The 23,858-nt window shown below is 34.9% G+C and overlaps 1 protein-coding gene across 1 annotated transcript in view; it reads left to right on the top strand.

Moving 5' to 3' along the window:
- Positions 1 to 18,393, top strand: part of LOC107746064 (SH3 and PX domain-containing protein 2A-like) — a 35,955-nt gene extending 17,562 nt beyond the window's left edge. The window contains exons 3-5 of the mRNA XM_016560122.1: positions 14,187 to 14,262; positions 15,917 to 15,993; positions 18,298 to 18,393. Coding sequence (XP_016415608.1) covers positions 14,187 to 14,262; positions 15,917 to 15,993; positions 18,298 to 18,393 — 249 coding nt within the window. The remainder of the gene's footprint in view (positions 1 to 14,186; positions 14,263 to 15,916; positions 15,994 to 18,297) is intronic.
- The last annotated feature ends 5,465 nt before the right edge of the window (positions 18,394 to 23,858 follow it).

Genomic DNA, 23,858 nt, shown 5'->3' with positions numbered 1-23,858 from the left:
CTGTCTCACAGCTTGGAGATTGGTTAGAGTGGATTCTCTAGCCCAAAATCTAAGACCTCTATCCCATAAGAATATGCAGGTACAGAATGAAGTATTGTGAGCAGAATGTTATGAGGTGAGCTCTGCTGCTTAGGTTACTCCTAGAGGAGGTGGGTGTGTCTCATTGTCAAGTACTCTGGCCGTGCTCCAGTACTGTAGTATGCTCAGGTCTTCATCTTATTGTAGAGCACTGCAGAGTCCTGACATCTGCATAATGCATGAGGTGATTCATCCCAGATTTTCCAAATTTGTGGTCCTTTTTAGCCTATATTTTATTTGGAAGAAGGTGAGAAATTGAATATAATGAATGGTACAGTTGTTGAGAAACTGGGAAAAGGGTAACAAACAGTTGGTCTGACAGCAATAGGGATAAATTGAGATACTGGATTAGTCATCCAGCAAGTGGCTGGTCAATTGTTGAGTTAAACTGGATTTTTAATTTAATTTTTATCTTTAATATTTTTACCAGAATAGTGTACTTTAAATGGCACGAATTTAGAGACATAACCTTTCTGCGAGGGTTTTAGCATGCTAACAGCTTATTAAAGACAAGCACACTGAAATCATGAAGTGAAATAAGATAAAAAGAAATAAGAAGTCAACCAAATTTTGTAGCAAACTAATTTTATTATTATTATTATTATTATATTTTATTTTAATGTATTATTTAATTATATTTATTAATTTGTTTATTATGTTTTACTGTATTCTTTATCAAATAAATGCATCCTTATTGTATACAGTATATAATATACTTATTCAAAAACATAAAAAAAAACATAGCAAACCCAGACTTTTGAACGGTAGTGTACATATTCCAAAAGTTTCTCACAATTTCTGGATTGTCTTAAAAATAGTAAAAGAATAGTTTTAATAACATTTCCAGCAATCTCTACATTCTCTGTTACTCTCCATACAGCTGTTTTTGAATGCAAAAACGCACATGCTATACGCTACACATGCAGTATCTGGTGGATGTGGCCCTTAACCAAAGTAATTACGCAGGACTTTCATAAGAGGAACTAGTTGACTAGTCATTCAAACAACCCACTGACTAGTCTGTTATGAAGATATGTAGGTTTGCACGGTCTAGTGAGACATAACCCCTTTTCATATGCTATAAAATGAAAGGCTTTTGTGAAAGGCACAGTTGAAGCACAGGGAAGCATAATGCGTCATTCTGTAATCAATGTTCTGGGGTTCTTTATAACTTCTGAGTGATCTGAAAGCCTAGTTGTATATGTGGGCTCCCCAGGCTTTAAGAGCATTATTGTGTGGGCTGCTAAGCTGGTTGAGATGGGGATAAGAACAATACACCTGACAAAACAACATAGTCATGACATCTGCTTTGCATTTTCCTCTCATCTAAGATGACTCTGTCAGCTGTACCCAGCTTAAGCTGTCCAAGACCAAACCAAGATCAGCTGACTGCAGGATTTAACATGAACTGACTGAGAGGATCTCTATGTTATGTATGGGGACCACATTTGACGGCTGTGTTTCAGTGAAAATGAAAACCCCTGGTTTTGTGGATATGGGGAGATTTTTGAGCTGTAGGTGCCCAACTGGAATTTGTTGAGGCACACCAGTATGAAGCAGTTTATAAAGCATTATATCCTTCTTTTTATTTTATTTTATTTTATTTTATTTTATTTTATTTTAAAATACTATATAAAATACTGGGAAATACTATTTTAAAATACTATATTATTTTATTTTTACATTTTTATTTTATTTTTATACTTTTTAACAAGTACTATCATATAACATATTTATATATCTTAAATAATATAAGACATGTTTTAAGAAGTACTGTCTTCTTTTATTTTTAATTTGTTTTAAGAAATGAATTTAATTTAATTTTAGATTTTTGAAGGTATCTTTAAGTGCCGTCTTATTAATTTTAGTAATTTTATTATTTTGTTTATTTTATAATTTATGTATTTTAAACAATATTTTAAAGGCATCTTTATTATATTATGTAATGTTTTATTTTATTTTATTTTATTTTTTTTATTTTACTTATATATTTTAAATATAATTTTCCGGGGCATCTTTACAACAAGTACTATCAAGGCCAGTATTGCCAGTATTGATACTGATACATAGACTGATTAAATAGATTTTTTTCCTTAAATGTTTTTTTTTTCAAAGTGAGAAACTGCTTCCATTCAACATTATATTTGAATTTTTTTTAGCATTTAATAGGCATACTGCAAATGATCAGACTGGTTCCATCTACAACCACTGTACAGCACTATCCCAAATATATATTAGTGCGATAATATTGGATGCCTTTTTCCACTTTCCTTTGCATATTATTCACAGGGCTATAGTAAAATATTATTATTTAGTCTAGATTATAGATTTTTTTGCACTGAACATGACTGCTCTACTTCTCTTACCACCCCTTGCTCCTCAGAAGGTTTCAGAACATGAACCCATCTGACACTGGATGATCTCTCCCAAGTACGTGCTCTGGCCAATGGAGGGTCATTCACTCTAGATTTGGGAATGTGTAGGCAGCATGGCCCGGCCCGAAAGTCCAAAATGGGTGTCTAGACCACAAGAAATGGCAGGCAGGCCACATCTCCACCAACGGCTGGAGTAACTCAAGGCCTCAGAGCTTTGGGGGCGTTCAGGGACGCTCCGCTCTGCCTACTATACTGATGTCAGTGTGGGAAGAAGGAGCTTGATTGTTGAAGCTTGGATAAAGGCCTGTTTCATGAGCAAGGTCGAGTTGTAGTCAGGAGACTGACACCTACACTTCAGAGACACACTGGCCTTGTGCTCAAAGGGACAATGCAGGGATTTGAGCCTGTGGAGAAAAGAGAGAAGTTGCCCTTGGTTCCTGATCTGAGGCCAGATTTGTACAAGCAAGAAAAGCGAGAGAGACTAAATTTAGTGTTTCACATTCCAGTCCATTTAAAAGGAGGTTTCCATCCTACTCTGTTTATTTCTTTATTTAACTCTTTAGTTTATGTTTGGGTTTCAGGATCAACCAGAGAGCAAAAAAGAAACACAAATGAGATCTCTATAATTTCATTATGAATTCTTTCCAAACCAAATTATCTGGACTTGCTGCTGAGAAAATAAAAACTGTGTCTTTCTTTGTGGAAGACAGAAGATGCTATTTTGAAGAATGTCGATAGCTAAACAGTTACGGTTCCCATTGACTTCCATTGCATTTGCAAAAAAATACAGTGGAATTCAATGGGGACCAAACTGTTTGGTTATCAACATTCTTCAAAATATCATCTCTTGTTTTCAGCAGAAGAAGGAAATATAGGTTTGGAAAGACACGAGGGTGAGTAAATAATGACTGAATTTTCAGTTTTGGATTAATTCATCCTAAAATGGTTTGCTGTTCTTAGCTGGTTTAAGCTGGTCTTCCAGCCTGAAAAAAAAAATTTGCAAAAACCCTCTAATACCTGCCAACAAACCAGCCTGACTAGGTTGTGAGATGAGCTAAGACCAGCAAACCACCTTAGGCTGGTTTTAGCAGGTTAACATTTGTTTAGTTTGTTTCTGTCGTTATTTTTCCTAATGAACCATATGTGACAAAGTTGAATGCTTCAATGAAAAATAATTGGAGAGCCTCCAGAGCTATTAAGCTTTGGATGTAAAGTTTTGCGATCTGGACGCATGTGCCAGCGCTGCGATGGATGCTTCAGGTCTAGTAATGAAGTGGGACTCTTTTGATGTGTTTGCTGTTGTGGCTGTGCTCATGTGTGTGTGTGTGTACTCACATGTCGGAATGTGGCTTTATTGTGCATTTCTCTGTGTTGGTGCCAGACTGTGGGCTTTTGACCACCTCTCTGATGTTTTTTGATGTTTTCGTAGACTTTGAGTCTGTATTGACGCACAAACAAGCTATGAGCTAGTATACGACTGAAACCAGCCTATTAGCTATTAGAATAAAAATAGTAAAATATTTCCATTCATTTATTGACAGCAGTTAAGATGTTCTGGAACAGACTGCAGACAACTAAAACTTAGATGTAGGAACTAACAGAAGCTGCAGTGAGTGACTGAACTGCATGCAATAATTTGTCAGGGATTAATTTGCTGTGTTGGTTGAATAGAATTGTTTAATGTAAGGGTCATGTGATGTGATTTTTTTTTTTTACCCAGATCTGTTAAGTCACATTTAAAATGGAATTTATTTAGATGATGACTTACATAATTTGTGTTTTCATAAGTAGTGTAGCATAATCTTTATTACTATTTCTTTAATCTTTTTTTTTTTTTTAAATAAAAGGATTATGCCACAATAATTAATAGTGAAGCAGTTTAAATTGTTATTAATATCAGAAAAAACTTTTGTCTGCCAAATCAAGACCCAAGGCTCAACCCCGTATGATTGTGTCAAAGTCAGTAGGTTTAAAAAAAATAATATTATTAATAATAATAGATATGTTGACCTATTATGAGTTAAGCTCAAATGGACTAAACCCCCAAAACATATTTATTAAAATATATAGTTATTTTTGTTTTTACACTTACATGTATTCAAGGTGTGAGGAAAATATGTCATTAATTTTCATGATGGTTTAACCACTTTATATTTTTAAGTAGTTAATTTGTTTTATTAAAAAATTAAAAAATGTTATTTTCAAAACGTTTAACCAACATGAATATCTTTGTTTACGAAGATTATATTTTGAACCTAGCATTTGCATTTCAAACAAGATTTTTCCTTTCTATCATCAAACCTTATTTGTTATTACCCATAATATGGAAGCAGCAATGAATGACTTAATTTATATAATAATTATTTTCTTATAATAAGCATAAAAATACCTCAGAAATATTGGATGAAATAGTCTCAAGCTATTTTTTTATATTCTGCAGTATTATAATTAAATATAATTATAACTTTTTATTATTATTATTTATTTATTTATTTTAATCACGTTGATAGTTGCATTTCATTCTGGAATTGCCTTCTCTGCAAAGACTACTGTACATGTAATGTTGCTGCCTTCTAACTGGAACAGCTTTTGTGTCTGGAGCGTCTGACTCCTTGTTACCTACCACACAGTTACTGAATGTTTTAGTCACTTGATAATGTTATTTAAGTTGTGTGGCACAAATCTTGTGAATAAGGTCACTCAGTATAAATAAAAAGATCCCTCTTTGGTCTACAATTCAGCCAAACGCTCACACAAAACCCCAAAAATGATGGGTGTGCAGTGCACGGGAAGCCAGCTTTAAACTGAATTAGTTGTAGAAGTCTTTTTCTGAAAGGGAGGACTGTGTTTGTTTAAACTCTTCCCTCTGGAGTTTTCACTGTACAATTTACACACACACTGTCACTGGGATGGGCACGTCCCTCCATTTGATCCCCTGTGCTGAAGTTAGACTGGTTGGCACAAAACGTGGAAATTATTCAGAGTGGTTCAGAATAATGAATGTGTCTGACTTTGAAGCAAGGTTTCTGTGTGTATATAGTCATTGTGATGTACAGATGTGGAATATGTAATTATGTCACTGGCAGGAATGAGAGCAGGTCGCGTTTATCTGTCCAGTGTCTGTGAAGTGTTGGTTTTCTCGGGTGACCTAGATTTGCTAGGGTTTTCTCTGCACCTGCTTACAGTAGAGACACACACACACACACACACACACACACACACCGAGAACCTCACACTTACTTTGGTCACTGCCACTCTCCCAGGGGAAGTCCCTTGGCACACACTGATATATACACACATGTTCTCTCTCTCTTGCTCACTCGCTGTAGTAGACATTCAACAAAGCATGCACTGAGTTTCTTTTTCTATTTGAGACTCTTTCAAGGTCCACTTATACTGTTACTATTGTATCATTTTTTCCCCTCCCCCCTAAAGTTAACTTTTAGTGTTTTAGTTAGTCAAGATTTTTTGCAATAAAGCGGTTGCAATTTTGTGGTAATTTTTCAACCTCTTTCTTTCCCTTAGAATTAAATTCTATTAATTATAATTATAGAAGTAGGCAGTCATTGAAGAGTAAAAAAAGATAACTATAACTGTAACTTTAAAATAAGATCATGTTGTGGTAGAGAAAGTCACCATTGTGAGAAATCAAGTCATAATTGTTATATATAAAGTAAAGTCACATTGTACAGTAACAATCTGAAGATATAAAATTGCAACTGTGATTTGAAAAGTCACATTGCAAAATAAAGTCATTGTTTCTTGTAATTGCTACTTTATATAGTTGCAACTGTGAAATTTAGAGTCAAAATTGTGAAATATTGTGAAATTTAAGTCAAATTGCAACATATAAAGTCACATTGTGATATAAAATTGCGAGAAAATAAGTCACAATTTTACAATTTTAGGTCACGAAAGTCACGATTTTAGGTGATACTGCAAACTAGTCACTTTATGAAATATAAAGTTGCACTTACAAGAAACAAAGTCACAGCTGCAAGATTGAAAGGTATAAGATATAAAGTCAAATTGTGATTTATAATTTAACTTTTTTTCTTGAGTAGAATATTAAAGAAGATTTTTAGCTGAACCTATGGTCCTTGGTGCTTCATAAAATGGAAGTCAGTGGCTTCCCTGTTTGAGAATAAAAACATAACACAAAATTAATATCCATGGCTTCTAATGATTAATTGAGGTCTTATGAAGTGAAACAATCAGTCTGTGCAAGAAAGTAAATTTACAGAAAATTTTCATTTTTGGGTGTACTGTCCCTTTAAAGTCACAATTATGAGATATAAAGTTTCAGGTACTTTCTTATTTATTTGTTGACTTTTGTAATTGGAGGTGGAAACAGGTGTCCATAAAAGGTTGTGTGGAACTCTCTCTCTCTCTCATTTTTTTTCATGACACCAGAATGTGCAACCACACTTTGCAAATCTCTGTTTCTTTACAGAATACACAACATAATCAACCAACGCAACACAGGTTCTTATATACATGTCAGGTCAGTGACACTACGCAAGTGAGTATCAGCCACCTGCAGTGCTGTCACTGTACCAAATAAGAGTACAGCATGCCCCGATTGTGTCTTCACAACCGTACCTGGGCCTGTGCTGTAATACTGATCTGAGGTCAGTGTGGAGTTGTCATTGGGGTTCGAGCCAGTTCTGGCTCCTCATATGGAGACAGTGAGGAGAACAGGGGCTAAATCTGGGTGTGGGCAGACGAGACTGCCAAAGCTCTCCGTCCCTGCTGCTGGCTGTCCTACATATGCTGCTGAAATAGTCGGCATGGACACCCACAGTTACTCATGTGTGTGCCAATGCCAAAATACTCTCCTGCGTCTCAGATCTTAGTAGAATATGAGTGTGTGTGTGTGTGTGTGTGAGTGTGTACAATTCAGGCACATCTGCCAAATGTAACAAGAGACAGGTGAGGAATATGTGACATGTTTGGAAAAGTGTGTGTCAGTGTGTGATTAATTTTAAAAAGTAAAAAGTAAATTGTTAAAGTCATATTGTGAGATATAAAGTCACAATTAGTAGAAATAAAGTTAATTGTTAGATCTAAAGTAATATCATAAGATATACAGTAACAATTTGGAGATATATACAGTCTCAGTTGTGAGATATAAAGTCACATAGCGATATAAAGTCACATTGTTTCTGCAAGCAACGTTGCAGTTATGAAATCTAAAGTTATGTTGCAAGACATAATAAAGTGCAAGAGATAAAGTTGCTTTTAAGAGAAGCAAAGTCACAATTGTGAGATTTAAAGTCATTGTGAGATATAAAGTCACACTATGAAATATAAAGTTGCAATGAGAATTGTGAGATATTAAGTCACATTGTTTCTCGTAATTACAAAGTTGCAATTGAATTCCACAGATCTTTGCAGATTTGCCTCAGCTGGTCTGCAGGATCAGGCTTAGGGTCACATCAATGGCATTGGATTCCCACATTGTCTGTGACAAGGTTTGGTTGAAGTTACAATTTCAAACTGACCGTGCACACTGGCAGTGCAAAAAAGGTCAAAGTTGGTAACCAAAGGGTTAGGTTTGAACTTTGCAACAAAGCTTAATTAGTCAGAGTATATTCCGTATTTAATAGTTAATCAAAGATGTATGTTTTTTTTTTTTTTTTTTTGAACTACACAACTGGAACTACTTGGAACTAATGTAATAATGACAACTAGACTGTTTGATGTTTCGTAACCTGTAATGTGGGCAGGATCTTGTACCAGTGAGATTTCACTGTGGGCGGAGCTATGCAGTGTGATAGAAATTGTTACCAAGCAATTGACAAAATCACACTTTATTGTGTTGCACTCACATGTTGCATCATTCATGAAATATGAGTGGGATGACTTTTTGTGTAATTTGTAAAACAATTTTTACATAAATTGTTGCTTTCATGTTTAAGTATTTTTTTAAAAGTTTTTTTAAAGTAGGGTAAAAGAAATTACACAGAAATGTGTGACTGTCAGGGGGGGACTTTATCATTCTTGAGCATTTGATTAGACAAAAATCTGTACTGTTCAAAAGTTAGGGTCAGTAAGATTTTTTAAAATGTATTTATTTGTTTGTTTATTTGTATTCATTTTTTCAGTGCATTAAATTATTCAACAGTGACTGTAAAGACATTTATAATGTTGCAAAAATGTTCTATTTCAAATAAATTATTTCTATACATCAAACTTTCTATACATCAAATACTCAAAAAAAAAGTATCACCATTTCCACAAAAACATTAAGCAGTTTTTAACATTGATAATAATCATGAATGCACCAAATCAGCATTTTAGAATAATTTCGGAAGAATCGTATAAAATATATTATTTTAATATATTTTAAAATGTATTTAAAAATGTAATGTATATTATACATGCAGCCTTTGGGAGAGTAAGAGACTTCTTTCAAAAACATTAAAAAATCTTACTGACCCGAACATTTAAATGGTAGTGTATGTAGCCCAGGATGAGTCATCAATATTTTTAGTCTGATTTCATGCCACAGAATGACTGTAAATTTTAAATGCGTCTGTCTGCTAAAAGTGAATTTTGTCACTGCATAGAGTGCACTAGCATATATTTGACCTCAAATGAAACACAAATGTACTGAAAGCCACAAAATGTTGATTTCACAGGGTCTGTAGCAAATTTCACTTGCTGTGGTCGTGTGGCAGTTAGTACGCTTTGATGACTCAGTGTTTGGCTGCTGCTCATTCAGCATCACAGAACAACCTTCTGATTCGCGGCCCATCAGAGAGAGCCCTGATCTGTATATATAGAGTGTGCATGTGTGTGTAAGTGTGTTGTCAGTCCAAGTGCACATATGTCTCCTGAAACCTGATACTGTGCTCACTAATGCATGTCCGGACTTGATTCACACTTTCCATTAGTAACCTGTGTATGTGTGTGTGTGTGTGCAGGCCTGGAGTGAGTCACACTCCCTATAGGCTCCACAAATGTGTGTGTGTTCATGTGTGTAGTGGAGGTGCTTTTGTGATTGTGAGCAATTGTATCCATGTGTGTCCTGTCAATCAGAGCTCCGGCCAACAGAATAATTCAAGGAAAACAGCTTTCTCTCTCTTACTCATCCTTTCTCTTGCGCTTTACTCAATCTTTCACATTGCTTACTCAAATGGAATCAATAAAGCTGCCCGTAATGCTGTAATCAGGGGATTTATTGCGTTCTTGGATCAGTGTAACTACTCTCGCCCTTTGGCTACCAGTCGCCTTTACCTTGATTTAAGACAGACACTCCAGTGTTTTGGAAGTGAAAGAGCTGATCTTAGATCAGCTTGAAAGCAGTTTCTAAAAGCCGGCTGAAACGCCAAAGCCAGAAGTTTTTTTTCAACTGGATCCAAACAGGGAACCTTTGATTATTAGTGCTGCTTGCTAAGGCATTACTATTGCCTATATACCTGAGGTTAGGGATTCCAACAAACCCCTAACCCTAAGTAATAAATAAACTTCAGTGTGTAACCCTTTATGATTTGACACCTCAAATGCAATTACTTGCACCTCTTCATCCAACCAGATGTGCTTATTTTATAAATATAAGTGCAAAATCACAGACTTATCCAAGCTATCTATATCAATATATGAAACAGAATATTAATAAAAAAATATATAGCAGCTAGCCAGAAATGTATAAATAATTCATCCAAAGAATTATTTCATTTTTGTTATTGCCTTTGGAATTTAATAATAATAATAATAATAATAATAATAATAGTACTATTATACTGTGCTGTATAATTATTTTAATGTTGCTAAATAATAATAATAATATTAATTTCAATACAGTTTGATTGATATAATTAATAATTTAATCTTCTTTTTCTTCTTGTTAGTATTTATTTATTTAGCAGCACCCTAGCAACCACTGAGTCCCCTAGCAACTGTATAGCAATGCCCTAGCAACACCCTTGCATCATAGTTGTGACTTTTTCACCACTTACATTTTCATCACAGAATGTGAAAGTTTAGTTTTGTAATTTCTCTGCGCAAAAGCAGCTTATTGAGCTGATGTTCTGAGCACACTCTGTGTGGTTCCAGGTGGATTATGCCTTGTGTGAGTTTTTGGAAACCTGTCACCCTGCTGAAACTCACTTAGCAAGTCATTTTGGAGACTGTTTGACTCATTTCTAAGTACTTCACACTTCTTCTTGAAAACACTTTTCCTTTGAAGCTGACGTCTTTAGAATAAGTCAAAATGTGTACAAACTCTGTGTAATTGGTTGTTTATGACATCATGCAACTTAATCTTTAGCAAGGGGTCACATGACCACTGCCGTTATTTGGGTCATGGGACATGTGCACATGTGTAAAAAGAGCAAGACAGAACGGGGAAGAGATTTTCCATGCCACATTTGGTACAAGAAGCCTTAACCAACTTTAGACTTAAGGGAGAAATATTACAAAGGTGTAGACTATAGTAGTGCATTAATAGTTCAGAGCCGCCCCCCTAGTGTAGCTCCATAGCAGCAATCACTGTTTAAGTGTCATGAAATATGCATTGAAGTTTTGACTTGAATAAGCCCATTGATGGAGCTGCGTGACAGAGCTCACTCTCCTACAGCGTCTTCAAACTCTTTAGCTGTGTTTTACCATGAGGGCCCCCTGGTGCAGCTCCTTGAAAGGGCTAATCATGAGGTTTATGTGGCTCACACACTTATATCTGGTTTTGCTGGAGTTACAATCACTCTCATCTCGAACAGAAGACACCATGGAGCTGGATTTGATGTAGGCCCGCTGATGTGACTTTTTAAGCATATCAATTTATAAGTGATTTCTAACTCTCTCTCTCTCTTTCTCACTTTTTTTCACTTTCTCAATTTTTTTAAAAATTTGTATTTAACCCCAAAATAAAAGCAAGACAAAATAATTAATAATAATAATAATAATCACACTTTAGTTTAGTGATTTCTAACTCTCTCTCTCTCTCTCTCTCTCTCTCGCTCTCTCTCTCTCTTTCTCACTTTTTTTCACTTTCTCAATTTTTTTTAAAATTTGTATTTAACCCCAAAATAAAAGCAAGACATAATAATTAATAATAATAATAATAATCACACTTTAGTTTAGGGACCAGTTCTCATTGAAAACTAACTAATACAACTTTCACCTCTATAAACTCCTAAATTGCTGCTTTTTAATTGTTAGTAAGGTAGTTGTTAAGTTTAGGTATGTGGTAGGAATCCTAGGATTTAGGGATCTAAAATATGGTAATGCAGAATAAGGCATTAATATGTGCTTTATAAGTACATAAACAGAATATAGAATATAAGTCTATAAACAGAAACAGCCAATATGCTAATAATATGCATGCTAATAAGCAACTACTTAATAGTGAGAATTGGTCCCTAAACTAAAGTGGCACCATAACAAAAAACATTATTATTAGCATTATTAACTACAGCAATATTAACTACAGCAATATTTATTTATTTATTTGATTATTTATTTTGCTATCAACATCCATTTCATGACCATAAATTTATGACCATTATATGTTTTTCTGTCAATATGGGGTGCTGTGTGTACATTAATGAGGAAAAAAAATTAACTTAAATGATTTTAGCAAATGGCTGCAATATAACAAAGAGTGAAAAATTTAAGGGGGTCTGAATACTTTCCGTACCCACTGTATATTTAAAAGTAATTTATTCCTGTGATGGCAATGCTGATTTTCAGAAGCCATTACTCCAGTCTTCAGTGTCACATGATCCTTCAGAAACCATTATGATGATTTGCTGCTCAAGAAACATTTTTTTATTTTATTTATTTATCTATTTTTTTGTGATATGCTGTGATATATTTTTTTTTTCTGGATTCTTTGATGAATAGAAAGTTCAATAGAACAGCATTTATTTGAAATAGAAATTAATAAGAAAACTTACCTCAAACTTTTGAATGGTAGTGCATCACAGTTTCCACAAAAATATTAAGCAGCACTTCCTTCAAAAAAATAAAAAAAAAGTTACCGGTAGTGTATATTTTAAACAACATCTACTGAATGTCTTAAAAATGACTTTAAGTTCCCAACTCAGGTTCGGGAGGAGCCTAATCATCCAGTCCTGTCAATCATCGCTACGACCGTATATAAGCAGCAGTCATTGCTCCGTTCCAGCGACAGTTCTTCCGGCACCTCCTCTAATTCCTTCTCCTTTTCCTCCACACTGTACTATCATAAGTGGGGGTTCTTACTCAGAGCTCGAGCTGAGCCTCGGGTTTGAGCCTCCTTCGCGGACAGCAAGCCAAGCTTGTTTACCATTAACTGGCAGGGCTGAATGGGCAGGCGAACTTGTGAAATAAACGTACATGTCTGTGGCTGCTCTGTGGTTGAGAGTGACTCATATTATCTGCAAAAAGCACAAAAATTGTGATATTATCAGCAGAATACGTTCAGGATCTTGGGAAAATGAAAGTGCAAGACGTTAGATATCTGTGAGACGTGATCTGATTTTATCCTCCAATTCTTCATGCCATCTGACCCAGATCCTCACAACCCTATCAGTGTGCACCAGCGACTGTGCTTGCAAAGTAGAATCTTTGAAATCTTCCAATTTAGAAATTTTAGATGCAGACTATTTAGAAGTAAAACATGTTAAAAAAAAACTTTAACTAGAATAGTGGCAGGAAACAGATTTTTGGAAAAGTCTGATTTGTGTAAAAATGCTGTTGATATATATTTTTTTTATCAAATGCCATTATTATTACTAATTTTCATTTAGAGTATCTTTTCCCTTTGTTTTTCTCTTCTTTATTTGGTTCCCGTAGAAGCTACTTCTAAACATTTACTCAATCTCTAATTTCTTGTAAATGTTTCTCACTAATGAGCAAAGCCCACTGGGAGTTTCCAGTCAGAGCTCTTACAGGGTCACATTTGCATGAGTGCAGCTAATGAAGAATCTCCCAGCTTCTGTTGATGGTTTCCTGTAGTTGTGTTTAATTTTTATGGTGTGTTCACACCAGACGTGAAGCGAATATGCGCATCGCGTCACTCGCTCTAGATTACTCGCGGGATGTTTTCCGTGTCACTCGTGCGAATAAAAACATAGCGCGATCAACCATGGTGGCGATAACTACAATCACTGTTTTGTACCTGTTGTCAAAAAGTCGAATATCGTGCGTTCGCGTCATTTGCGTCGCCCGGCGCGAATTCGCCTCTATTCGTGTCTTTGCGTTGACTTTGTATGTAATCTACTCGCGCGAATAATTACGTTCGCATCTGGTGTGAACACACAATTAGAACTGAGATTTACATTTGTTTGTGGGATACTTACAAATAATCTGCAGCTGTTTGTACTTCAAATGCCCAAAAGGGACAAATGTGGAGAATTACGGAAAATAAAGCGAACAAATTGATCGAGTTTTCAGGAATCATGAGCCCAGGATTTTAAACAGAGATCATGACATTTTTTATTAGACGTAGAAGAAATGAAAGCTAAATATGACGTTGGAGCCTATTTGCATTTTGATTTGCGAGCTTTCCCTGTTACACCAAATCAAACACTTTGTTAGTAAGTTGAATTCATTTTCATGAATCAGTCTAAATTGTCAGTGCATTGCTTCTGAACTCTGATTTAACGATTAATTTGCATCATCATATATTAAATGATGTGTATGTAAATAGTTCTGTTTATTGTTACGGTATTAATATTGATAGTTAATGCTGTCTATTATTGACTATTTTGTCTTTTACGTTGTGTTTCTTGCGTCTTCCCACAGATGCAGATTCTTGACAAGTTCCCAATCGAGGGAGGGCAGAAAGATCCCAAAAAAAGGATTATCCCTTTTCTTCCAGGTGATTTGAGGAGGAGTTTGTCCTCCCCTTCCTCTCCTCTGCACAAACACAAACACACAGACCTGCAAGTACATGGTGTCAGCAGATCTGTCCACAATAAGTCATGGTTATGCTGGGACGGGGTTGTGCGTCTGTTCTTGACTTACACACATGCAGGAAGCAGGCACACGAGTCATTGAGATGAGCAGCACCGTTCCCTCAGAACAAAAGCCATCAATAAGAAGAAAATGAGAAGAGCGGGACAGAGACACAGAGCGATCGAGACACGGTTTCCCGGCTTGCTGATGCGGCTGCTCTATTCCCTGGAGATTTAGTGTCTCTCTTGTTCTTTGTTTTCCAGCAGTCCCTGATTCTCTCTGTTTGTTCTCACATACGCACACACTAGCTTAGATTATTACTTGCTCCATTAGATTATTTACTGGAATGCAATGTAATTGTTTAGATTACTAGAACATTAAGTGGATTATAAATCCATTCAGAGCATTTGTAAGGGAATAATAGGGTGTCAGGTGTCAAGCCATTAAATCTATCCGTTTAATTCCAGTCTGATTATTAGACTCCACTAGGACAGATCAGATTTCTATCTATACAAATATGATATCTATATACTGTAATGTATTTGGTATTATTATTATTGTTGTTGTTGTTGTTAAAAGGCGCACTCTTTTTATTAACATAGACAACCCCATGCCATGGTTTGATAAATGCAAAGTACAATCAGGCCTCTATAAACTTCTATAATTAAATGTTTGTGATCTTTGGTATTTTCATCCATTTTCATTGAATCAAATGGAAAGCCATTCAATTTCAAGTGTTGCTTGTCATTACTTGTGAAATTTACTAGCGATTTCTGAGTAAAAAATTTTTCTACACCAACATTTTTTCAGTGTAGGAGCACATACAATAATAGTAGTATATGAGACAGAACAAGTCAAGGTGAATCTATGGCTGATTTATGAAGGTTTTGATCACAAGGATTTTGTTCATTTTGCACGATGTTAAGTATCTCTCAGTGTTTCCTTGAGCGTAAACAGCTTGAGACAGGAGAGCATGACAGCTGGAGCTTGGTGCTACGTGGTGATCTTATCTCCTCCAAACGTCTGAATCTGATTACGATGTTCCAGATCTGAAGAACAACACACGGCGTCTCTCTTCAGTAGCTGTCCTGTGTATCATGTTTCTAAACATTTTCTTATGGGTTATTCTAAAATGCACTGCATTTTGCTCGCAGCACTGAGCAGGGCTCAGCAATAAAGATTTATTTTTTTCTCCAATTGGGCCAGTACTTCTGATTTTTACTTTCCCTGTCAACATTTTCACTGGATTGGCCACAAATAAGATAAATAGTTATTTAAGCTGCTTTTTTATGTTTTATTTTATTTTATCAAACATAAAAGCAATCATGTAGCAATATGAAATTAAACACACTTTCTGGAAAGCAATGTAATTGAATGCAACAGATTTGTGTATTATTTTTAATGCATTCTAACTGCTTTCCAAACTATGATTCAAGTCATTCTTGCAATTTCAACAAAAAGCTATTTCTGGAAACTAGATACATTTATTATAGATAACATTATGTTATTACATACTGTTATTACAGAATGATTTTTTGAAGTAGACCACATATATCATTCTACCTTTTATTTTAAAGGCAAAATCCTATTTCGACGAAGTCATGTGAGAGACGTGGCCATGAAGAGACTACGCTTTATTGATGACTATTGCAGAGTAAGTCTCTCTTTCCTTCCTTCCTCCTCTTTGTTGGTGCTTTTGTGTTTTGTACTCTTTTATTTTCTTATTTAATATGTGTAGGCTATATTACTTTATTTAGAAAACTATTAAACTGCGAGAGATTCTTTATAGCCCTTTTTCTTTGATAAACACTGTTTGTGTGTGTCACATGTTGTCATTGGGAAGTGTTGCTCACGCTCGTGTGTGTGTGTGTGTGTGTTTAGCATATGAGGTCGATAACATCATTAAGAGTGTGGTTATGATATAGGCGTTCCACAGGGTTCAACATTAAGCCCCTTTTCGTTTTTACTGATATTCTTTGCAGTCCTTCTGCTGTTCAAAGAAGAATTACTTAAAATAGATGATACAAAATTCATTCAAAAAGGATAAATATAAAAAAGGTTCAGTGAAATGAAGTTATTTTGCAGCTGGAGGGATGTGTGTGTTTACAATGAGTTGAGCAAAAATGTATTATTAAAAGCAATGAGCGAATCATACTATGCATTATTTTAAATCAAGTTCTTTTAATATCAGTAAAACTTCTGTGTTGCTTTGAAACTATTTAGTTTATGCATTTTCAAGACCCCCCAACCTATTGTTTTGACTTCCTCTGGGGGGTTTCAAGCTTTAAGTAGTAGTGTCAGATCCCCCCCAAACCACAAATTTCACCCTAAGCGAAGGGAAGCGGCGCTGAAGTTTTGTGCATGTTCACCACATCAGGTTTTGAGTATGAATTTGCTTCATTATCAGAGAATATCTCCCATCTTGTTAAAATATGATTATGCTAATGTGCTGAACAACAAATTTCTTGCAACACATTAAAATGAGTTTGTTAAAGTATTTGACCAACACGTCGCATTGGGTTACACAAGCATATAAATTACAGCAAACAGACACTTGCACTTATTGGTGTTCACTGTCACGTTTACTTTGCCAATAGCTATAGGTTACCCAATAACACCCTTAAAATTAGTTTGAGGGGCTTTAACGACTTGTTTCTTCCTTCTCTCTATTTCTCCTTCTCTTTATCTTTTCCCCTTGTGTGACTTGTCTCCTTTTCTTTCCTTCCCCCTCTTTCCTGATGGAAGAGAGACCACTTTTTTTTTTAAACAATCCACACACACACACACACACACACACACACACACACACACACACACATACACTGGAGAGCAGCTGTTAAAGTGGGCTGAGACAGTGAGATAGGTAGCATTATGGGATGTCTTGGAAGGACTGCTGTTGTGGCAACAATTTCCATGACTTCTACATGAAAGACATAAAAAAAACACATCCAAAAATAGTTTAGAACATATTAACGCAAATGTGTCCTTAAGATGCCCATCTATAATGTCAGTTGATTAAAAATTGTAATAAAATGATTAATCGCATATGTAAATATTTGATGTGAATTGCGCATAAATAAAGACAACACAAAGACTTTATGCTCATAAAGACTGAATAATATTAATTTGCAAAAAGACAAAACAAAAAAACAAAATATTAGTACAATTCCTTATTGAGTTTGTGTACGGTTCAGGGGACATGTATTTTATTTATTTATTTATTTTTTAACCACTCTAAATTGACAGCTTTTGTTTAACATTTATTTAAATTAGCCTTTAATTATGTGACAGTTGATTATATGACATTTAAATAACTAACTTCCTCCAGATTTCCTCTACACATCAAAATCCCTTCATGAGAGAGAGAGGGATGTGTCTTTGCTTAAACGTATGATGTTTACCAGCTATTTCCTGAAAGCTTTAATTAGACAAACCATCTCCATTTAATTGCATTGTGTTCTTCAAAGATAAGTAAATAACAGGGTTTACTCCAGGGATTCTTCAGAGGAGTTGTCTCTCTCCCTCTTTCCTTATTATTTTTTCCCCTTTGTTCTTTCTCTAATTTTCAAATCATTTTTGAGAGCTTCCAAAGCAGTTGGAACACAGACTGAATTTGTTAGACAAATGTTTGTGCGATTTGCAAAATTGCGCCTTTAGGATCCAAGTCAAGTAATTTAAACTAAAATCACAAGTAGAGTTTTCTTTGCTTTTTGTAGTGTTCCACACATTTCAAAACATAAATCCAATTCATGCAGAAAATTATGTTTTCTCTTCCTGAATTTACAAGACTTTTCCTTTTCGTCACCTTGGATATCAGTATTTATCATTGACCCTTATGGAGATTTCAAAGGAAATAACATGTGGTATAGTGGGGATTCATTAGTCTGCTGTGTTTCTGAGTGATTGTTCTGTTGTTTGGGGTCTGATTGTCCGGTTTCATGTCCTGTCTGTCTGTCAGGCGCTGGTTCGGCTTCCTCCCCAGATCTCGCAGAGTGAAGAAGTTCTCCGCTTCTTTGAGACCAAACCAGATGATATCCACCCTCCCGCAGAGTGAGTGTGTCACAGACCTTCACAAATCAATGTCTGCACATTCTCTCACACAGAGCAACCTAAATGAATGCATTCACACAAATATGATACTATGGCTATATTTGGAATGGAATACAGTACTGCTTAATGCATACTACACAACACCGTATGCTGCATAGCATTTTAAAATAATAGTATGTGAAACAGTATGCAGGAACAACAAAAGTTCAAAGGGTGATGCATCAACTTTGTCTCGGATGAATAAAAATTAAAACATATTTAGACATGTATTTAAAAAAACCTGTTCAAATGACTAAAACTTTACCTAAAATTAAAGTGAAATTGGAAAATATAAAAATAAATTCAAATAACAAAAAAAATTATAATAGTAAATCAATGATTAAGGAGAAACATCTGAGCAAAAAGTCTCCATTTCATTTCTTGGAGAAACTATTCTGATATTAAAGAGATGTCATTTGTGATTTTATTTATTATGGCACTGGAAATGGAAGATGAATTGGATTGCTCTGTGGGACACAATATTCCATGCAATGTTTTCTGGGTATTCAGAAAATTTGCTGTACACAGTATACGTGCTGCATACAGACTTGCCTGATTTCTCACACTCCCACACATTCTGCATGGTGTTGTGTACATTTTTGAACCTCCTGCTGTATTTACATGCTTTCCTTAGATTAGGGCTGTAAGAATTTTTATAATTTGGCTCTCAAGAATGTCACTTTTTAAACGTAAGAGAATGTGTGTGTGTGTGTGTGTGTGTGTGTGAAGAGAGGTGCAAATGTGTTTCTATGTGTGAAAGAGAAAGAACCACAGTTTTTCTTCATTATCCAGCTTACTCCCAACCCGACACCTCTTAATCACAGGTATGGTATTGTTTAATTAACACTGATGTGGATGTGCACAGTCCTCTGTGAGTGTGTATGAACGGCTTCCCCCCTGGCTGGGCCGTAATTAGCGCCCATGAATCCCATGAAAATTTGAGCCAAAAGAATAACCTAAAAAAAAATGAAAGACAAGAAAAAATTAATAGAGAAGAGAAGGAGAAACCCATGTTAGGAATAGTTTGTTTACTACACTACCATTTAAAAGTTTGAGGTCATTAAGATAAAAAAAAAAAAAAGGAATTAATACTTTTATTCAGCAAGGATGCATTAAATTGATCAAAAGTGACAAAAAATACATTTATGTTGCAAACAAATCTAGAAAAATGTATCTGTAAATTTGTCACAGTTTACACAAAAATATTAAGCAGCACAGCTGTTTTAAACTGATAATAAGAAGAAATGTTTCTTGAGCATCAAATCAGAATGATTTCTGAAGGATCATGTGATTTGCATCACAGGAATAAATTCATTTTAACATTTCAAATATAAAAGTTATTTTAAATTGTATTAATATTTCACAAAATAACTGTTGTTACTGTGTTTTTGATCAAATAAATGCAGCCTTGGTAAGCATAAGAACCTCCTCTGTCATAAACATAAAAAATGTGAACAGTAATGTATATATTTAAATTAATTATTTATTCTCATTTAATTATTTTAAATATAAATAAATGGTACTATAAAAGCAGTACAAATGACTTGAGCATCAAAGGTTTTTTTATTATAATTTTTTTTTTGTAATCTCACGTAAGCAGCTCTGTTTGCTGTAGAAGTGGAATGAAAAATGAACACGAGTCTAAGACCGTTTACTTTCATCCTTGAGTCTTTATATTTTTCTGTTCTGTTGTCTTTTCTGTGGCACTGTTTCTGTACTCTGAGCTGTCCGTCACATACTCATTTTAAATTCTCTGCTTTTCTTTCCCTTCTCTCTGGTGATATGAAGTAGGCAATCTATTTTCATGTTCAAAACACATTCATGCTGCAGTGGCTACACACAACCACACACACACACACACTGCTCACTCTTTACAACCATGCTGTAGCTATCCAGAAAAAAAAAGTGTCTGTCATCTGCAGTGCAAACTTGAACACTCTTGTGATTTTATGTTGCTGCTCGTGTCTGTGGACAGTTCCTTATATTATAGCAGTCCAACTCTGACAACAAATTATGAGTGTTTGTGTGCCTGTTTATGTGTGTGTGTTTACAGGATGTCATAATCAAGGACATACATTTAAAATAAACTTTAAACTCTTTTTTGGAAAAGTTTCATCTAAAGTACATGATAAAAAATAGATCCTATTCTGATTGGTCAATACAGTGTTCGAGCCATTTCAGAGTGATTATTATTCCATCTGCAGCACTGGTGATTGGCTCAAAAAGTTATGTGGTTAAAAGTAATGTGGCCAAATAGATTATTAATCAGATTATTGTTTGTTATTAACAATAATGTTTTCCAAACTGCTGGTCCATAGGCTGCTGTGATGCTGGAGCCTATCCTAGCATTTAAGCATAATATTTGAGTATTTGTTTATATATTTGTGACCCTGGACCACAAAACCAGTCATAAGGGTCAATTTTTTAAAATTGAGATTTAGACATCATCTGAAAGCTGAATAAATAAGCTTTCCATTGATGTAGGAATCCTATCCATATCCATTTGTTAGGATAGGACAATATTTGGCCTAGATACAACTATTTGAAAATCTGGAATCTGAGGGTGAGAAAATCACCTTTAAAGTTGTCCAAATGAAGTCCTTAGCAATGCATATTACTAATCAAAAATTAAGTTTTAATATATTTACAGTAGGAAATTTACAAAATATCTTCATGGAACATGATCTTTACTTAATATCCTAATGATTTTTGGCATAAAAGAAAAATCAATAATTTTGACCCATACAATGTATTTTTGGCTATTGCTACAAATATACCCCAGCGACTTAAGACTGGTTTTGTGGTCCAGGGTCACATTTGAGCAGTTTGAAGCATTGTTAAGGTCACTTCTGAAACTCTAGAGCAGGGTTATTGTTGTGTAATAAAACTAAAACTATAAAAAAAATATTTCTGGTACTTGAAATGAATGTGAACTGAAATAACATATAAAAAAGTTAAACATTTTATTTCAGATAGTTGGCAAGGTATAATTTCTCGTTTTCTTTTACTAAACTAAATCTTAAATTAAAATGAATAAGAACTACTGTATATAGACATATTTTTATATATATATATAAAAAAAGTCCCATAATAAATAAAACTAATAAAAACAACAACAAACAATAAAAATAAATAAATAAATAAAAATAATTAAATAATAATAATAGTTGATTTATTCATTGCAGCGCTAGTCCGTTTATCCCTGTTACTAAGCTTTAAATGGAATCTGTTCCTTTTTTGGCAGACGCTGTCATCAGTTTTGAGAGTGTTCCTCTTCATTCATTTTAGTGGTTTATGCACCTGATATTCGAGGACTGACTGCCTCGACTCTCATGTTGCTGTGATGTGTTTTTCATATATCTGAGTGTTAATTTCTCAGAGCTCTATTAGAACAGACACATTGCTGCTAATAGCTGAACAGCCTAATGTCATATTCACCTCTGCGGGTTTTTTGTTATGCTGCTTTAGTTGCTAGAAATTTAAACCCGTTTTCCATGTTTGCGTGTGTGTGGTTTACAGACTGTGGCCTATATATGATAGGTGAATTTATATCAACCTAAGCTGGATGAGTAGGTCTCTCAGTGTCAGATATTCACAGACTGAATCACTTAGAGTCCAGCAGTTAGTAAATCAAAATGAAACAGGGGTCCTGATCTTTAAGAGAGTGTGTCTGTGAGTGTGGTGAGCATCCTATCAGTGATCAGTGTCTGTGTGTGAAGTTTCACTTCCTGGCAAACACCCACAACACTTTAGATTGTACTGTACATATACTAAATTTGTATGTTATATATATATATATATATATATATATATATAAATTCTCTAGCAGTAGCATACGTTCTGCTCAGCTGCCCTGTTTTTTCACAAAAAAAACAATATTTCACAATATTACTGATTTTATTGTATTTTTAAACAAATAAATGCAGCATTGGTGAGCAGAAGTCTTTTTTTCAGAAACATTTAAAAAAATTAGACAAAGCCCAAAGGAAATGTATTAAAAATGAAAATTCTTGCTGAATTTGAAAACAGTATACTTTCTGACATGTCCTTATATATCGTTATACTGTATATTACAAAATGTTTATATACTGTAGCAGAAATGGTAAGAGTGTTATGCTACTGTTTCTTATTTACCCACATAATTATTCCAGTATGACTTTCTTTCTTCTTCTGTTGAAAAATGTACTGAATACTCTTTTCATAATGATAGGAAGTGCTGTATGCAGCTGTGCTGTTTCATTAAAAAAGAAAAACAAAACAAAACACCTTAATAGAATCATAAAGCTTCGTACACACCAGGACGATTATCGCGCGCGCTTATCGCCGACATTTTTCGACGTGTCTTTTGTGTTCATACCCAAGCGATTTTCGCAGGCGATGAGCCGAGTGAACGTGCAAATTCACTCTCTGACATTAGATGGCGCTTAATGAAAAACAGAAATACCCCGGTACACATCGAAACCTATTTGATCTGCAATTCCTCTCCATAACAACTCCCTCTTATCGAGATTTTTGTAGTCGCTGTCGCGTTTGTCATAAAGCCCTTTGTGTTCAGACACCAATGAGACCAGCAGCTCTACATTCATCTTGCCTCGATGCATCTTCTTGGTCTACTTACTTCCTCTTCGTCGTTAGGTATCAATGTGTGCTCGGCAAGACCGTTTATGCTTGAGTGCCACCAAGTCGTGTTTTACTGTAACTTCAGCAGCTCCAGGCACGTGAACAAAAGCGCCAATCTCATTGGTCGGCAAGTTTTTAACGCGTTTTTGTTTAGTCGTTTTTGTTTGTTTTTAACGTGTTTTTAAAGTTTTTGTTTAGTCACGAGGCGTTAAACGTCGGTGATAATCGCGTGATATTCATCCCGGTGTGAACAAGCCTTAATAGTATGACTAATACACTATTTCAAGTCTTCTGTAGCTTCATATGATTCACTCATAATCTTTATTTTATGGTGGTTCTTTGTCATTTTGAAGCTAAGCAGCTAGTATTATTAAAATATCTTGAATTTTCATTGTTGGATGAACTATTCCTTTAAATGACCAGATGTCTGGCTCAAGCTAGCCTATTAAATTGTATTACTTGGGAAATATTACAATCATTTGCCACTATGAACTGTTAAACTCATGTCGCCAGATTATTATCACTCGAAACAGATGGTCATTTCGTAACATTACCTAGATTTTCCTTCTAGGAGAGATGTGGAGTCATGGAGTTCATTGAATGATGTGGAATAATGGATTGGTTGAATGTTGTCTGTCGTCAGGACGGTTGAAGTGAAGGTGAAATTTGAGATGCATTTGTGCCGTGTAAGTGTGCTGCTAGTGTTTCTGTTTTTAGACGGATATGAATGATTGATTTACTGAAGATTTCCACCGGGAAATAAATTCCCCTGAGGAAAACACACACACACACACACACACACACACATAC

The sequence above is a fragment of the Sinocyclocheilus rhinocerous genome, unplaced genomic scaffold (assembly GCF_001515625.1).
Source record: "Sinocyclocheilus rhinocerous isolate Xijiao unplaced genomic scaffold, SAMN03320098_v1.1 scaffold1880, whole genome shotgun sequence".
Classification (NCBI taxonomy): domain Eukaryota; kingdom Metazoa; phylum Chordata; class Actinopteri; order Cypriniformes; family Cyprinidae; genus Sinocyclocheilus; species Sinocyclocheilus rhinocerous.
This window is presented reverse-complemented; position numbering and strand designations above follow the sequence as displayed.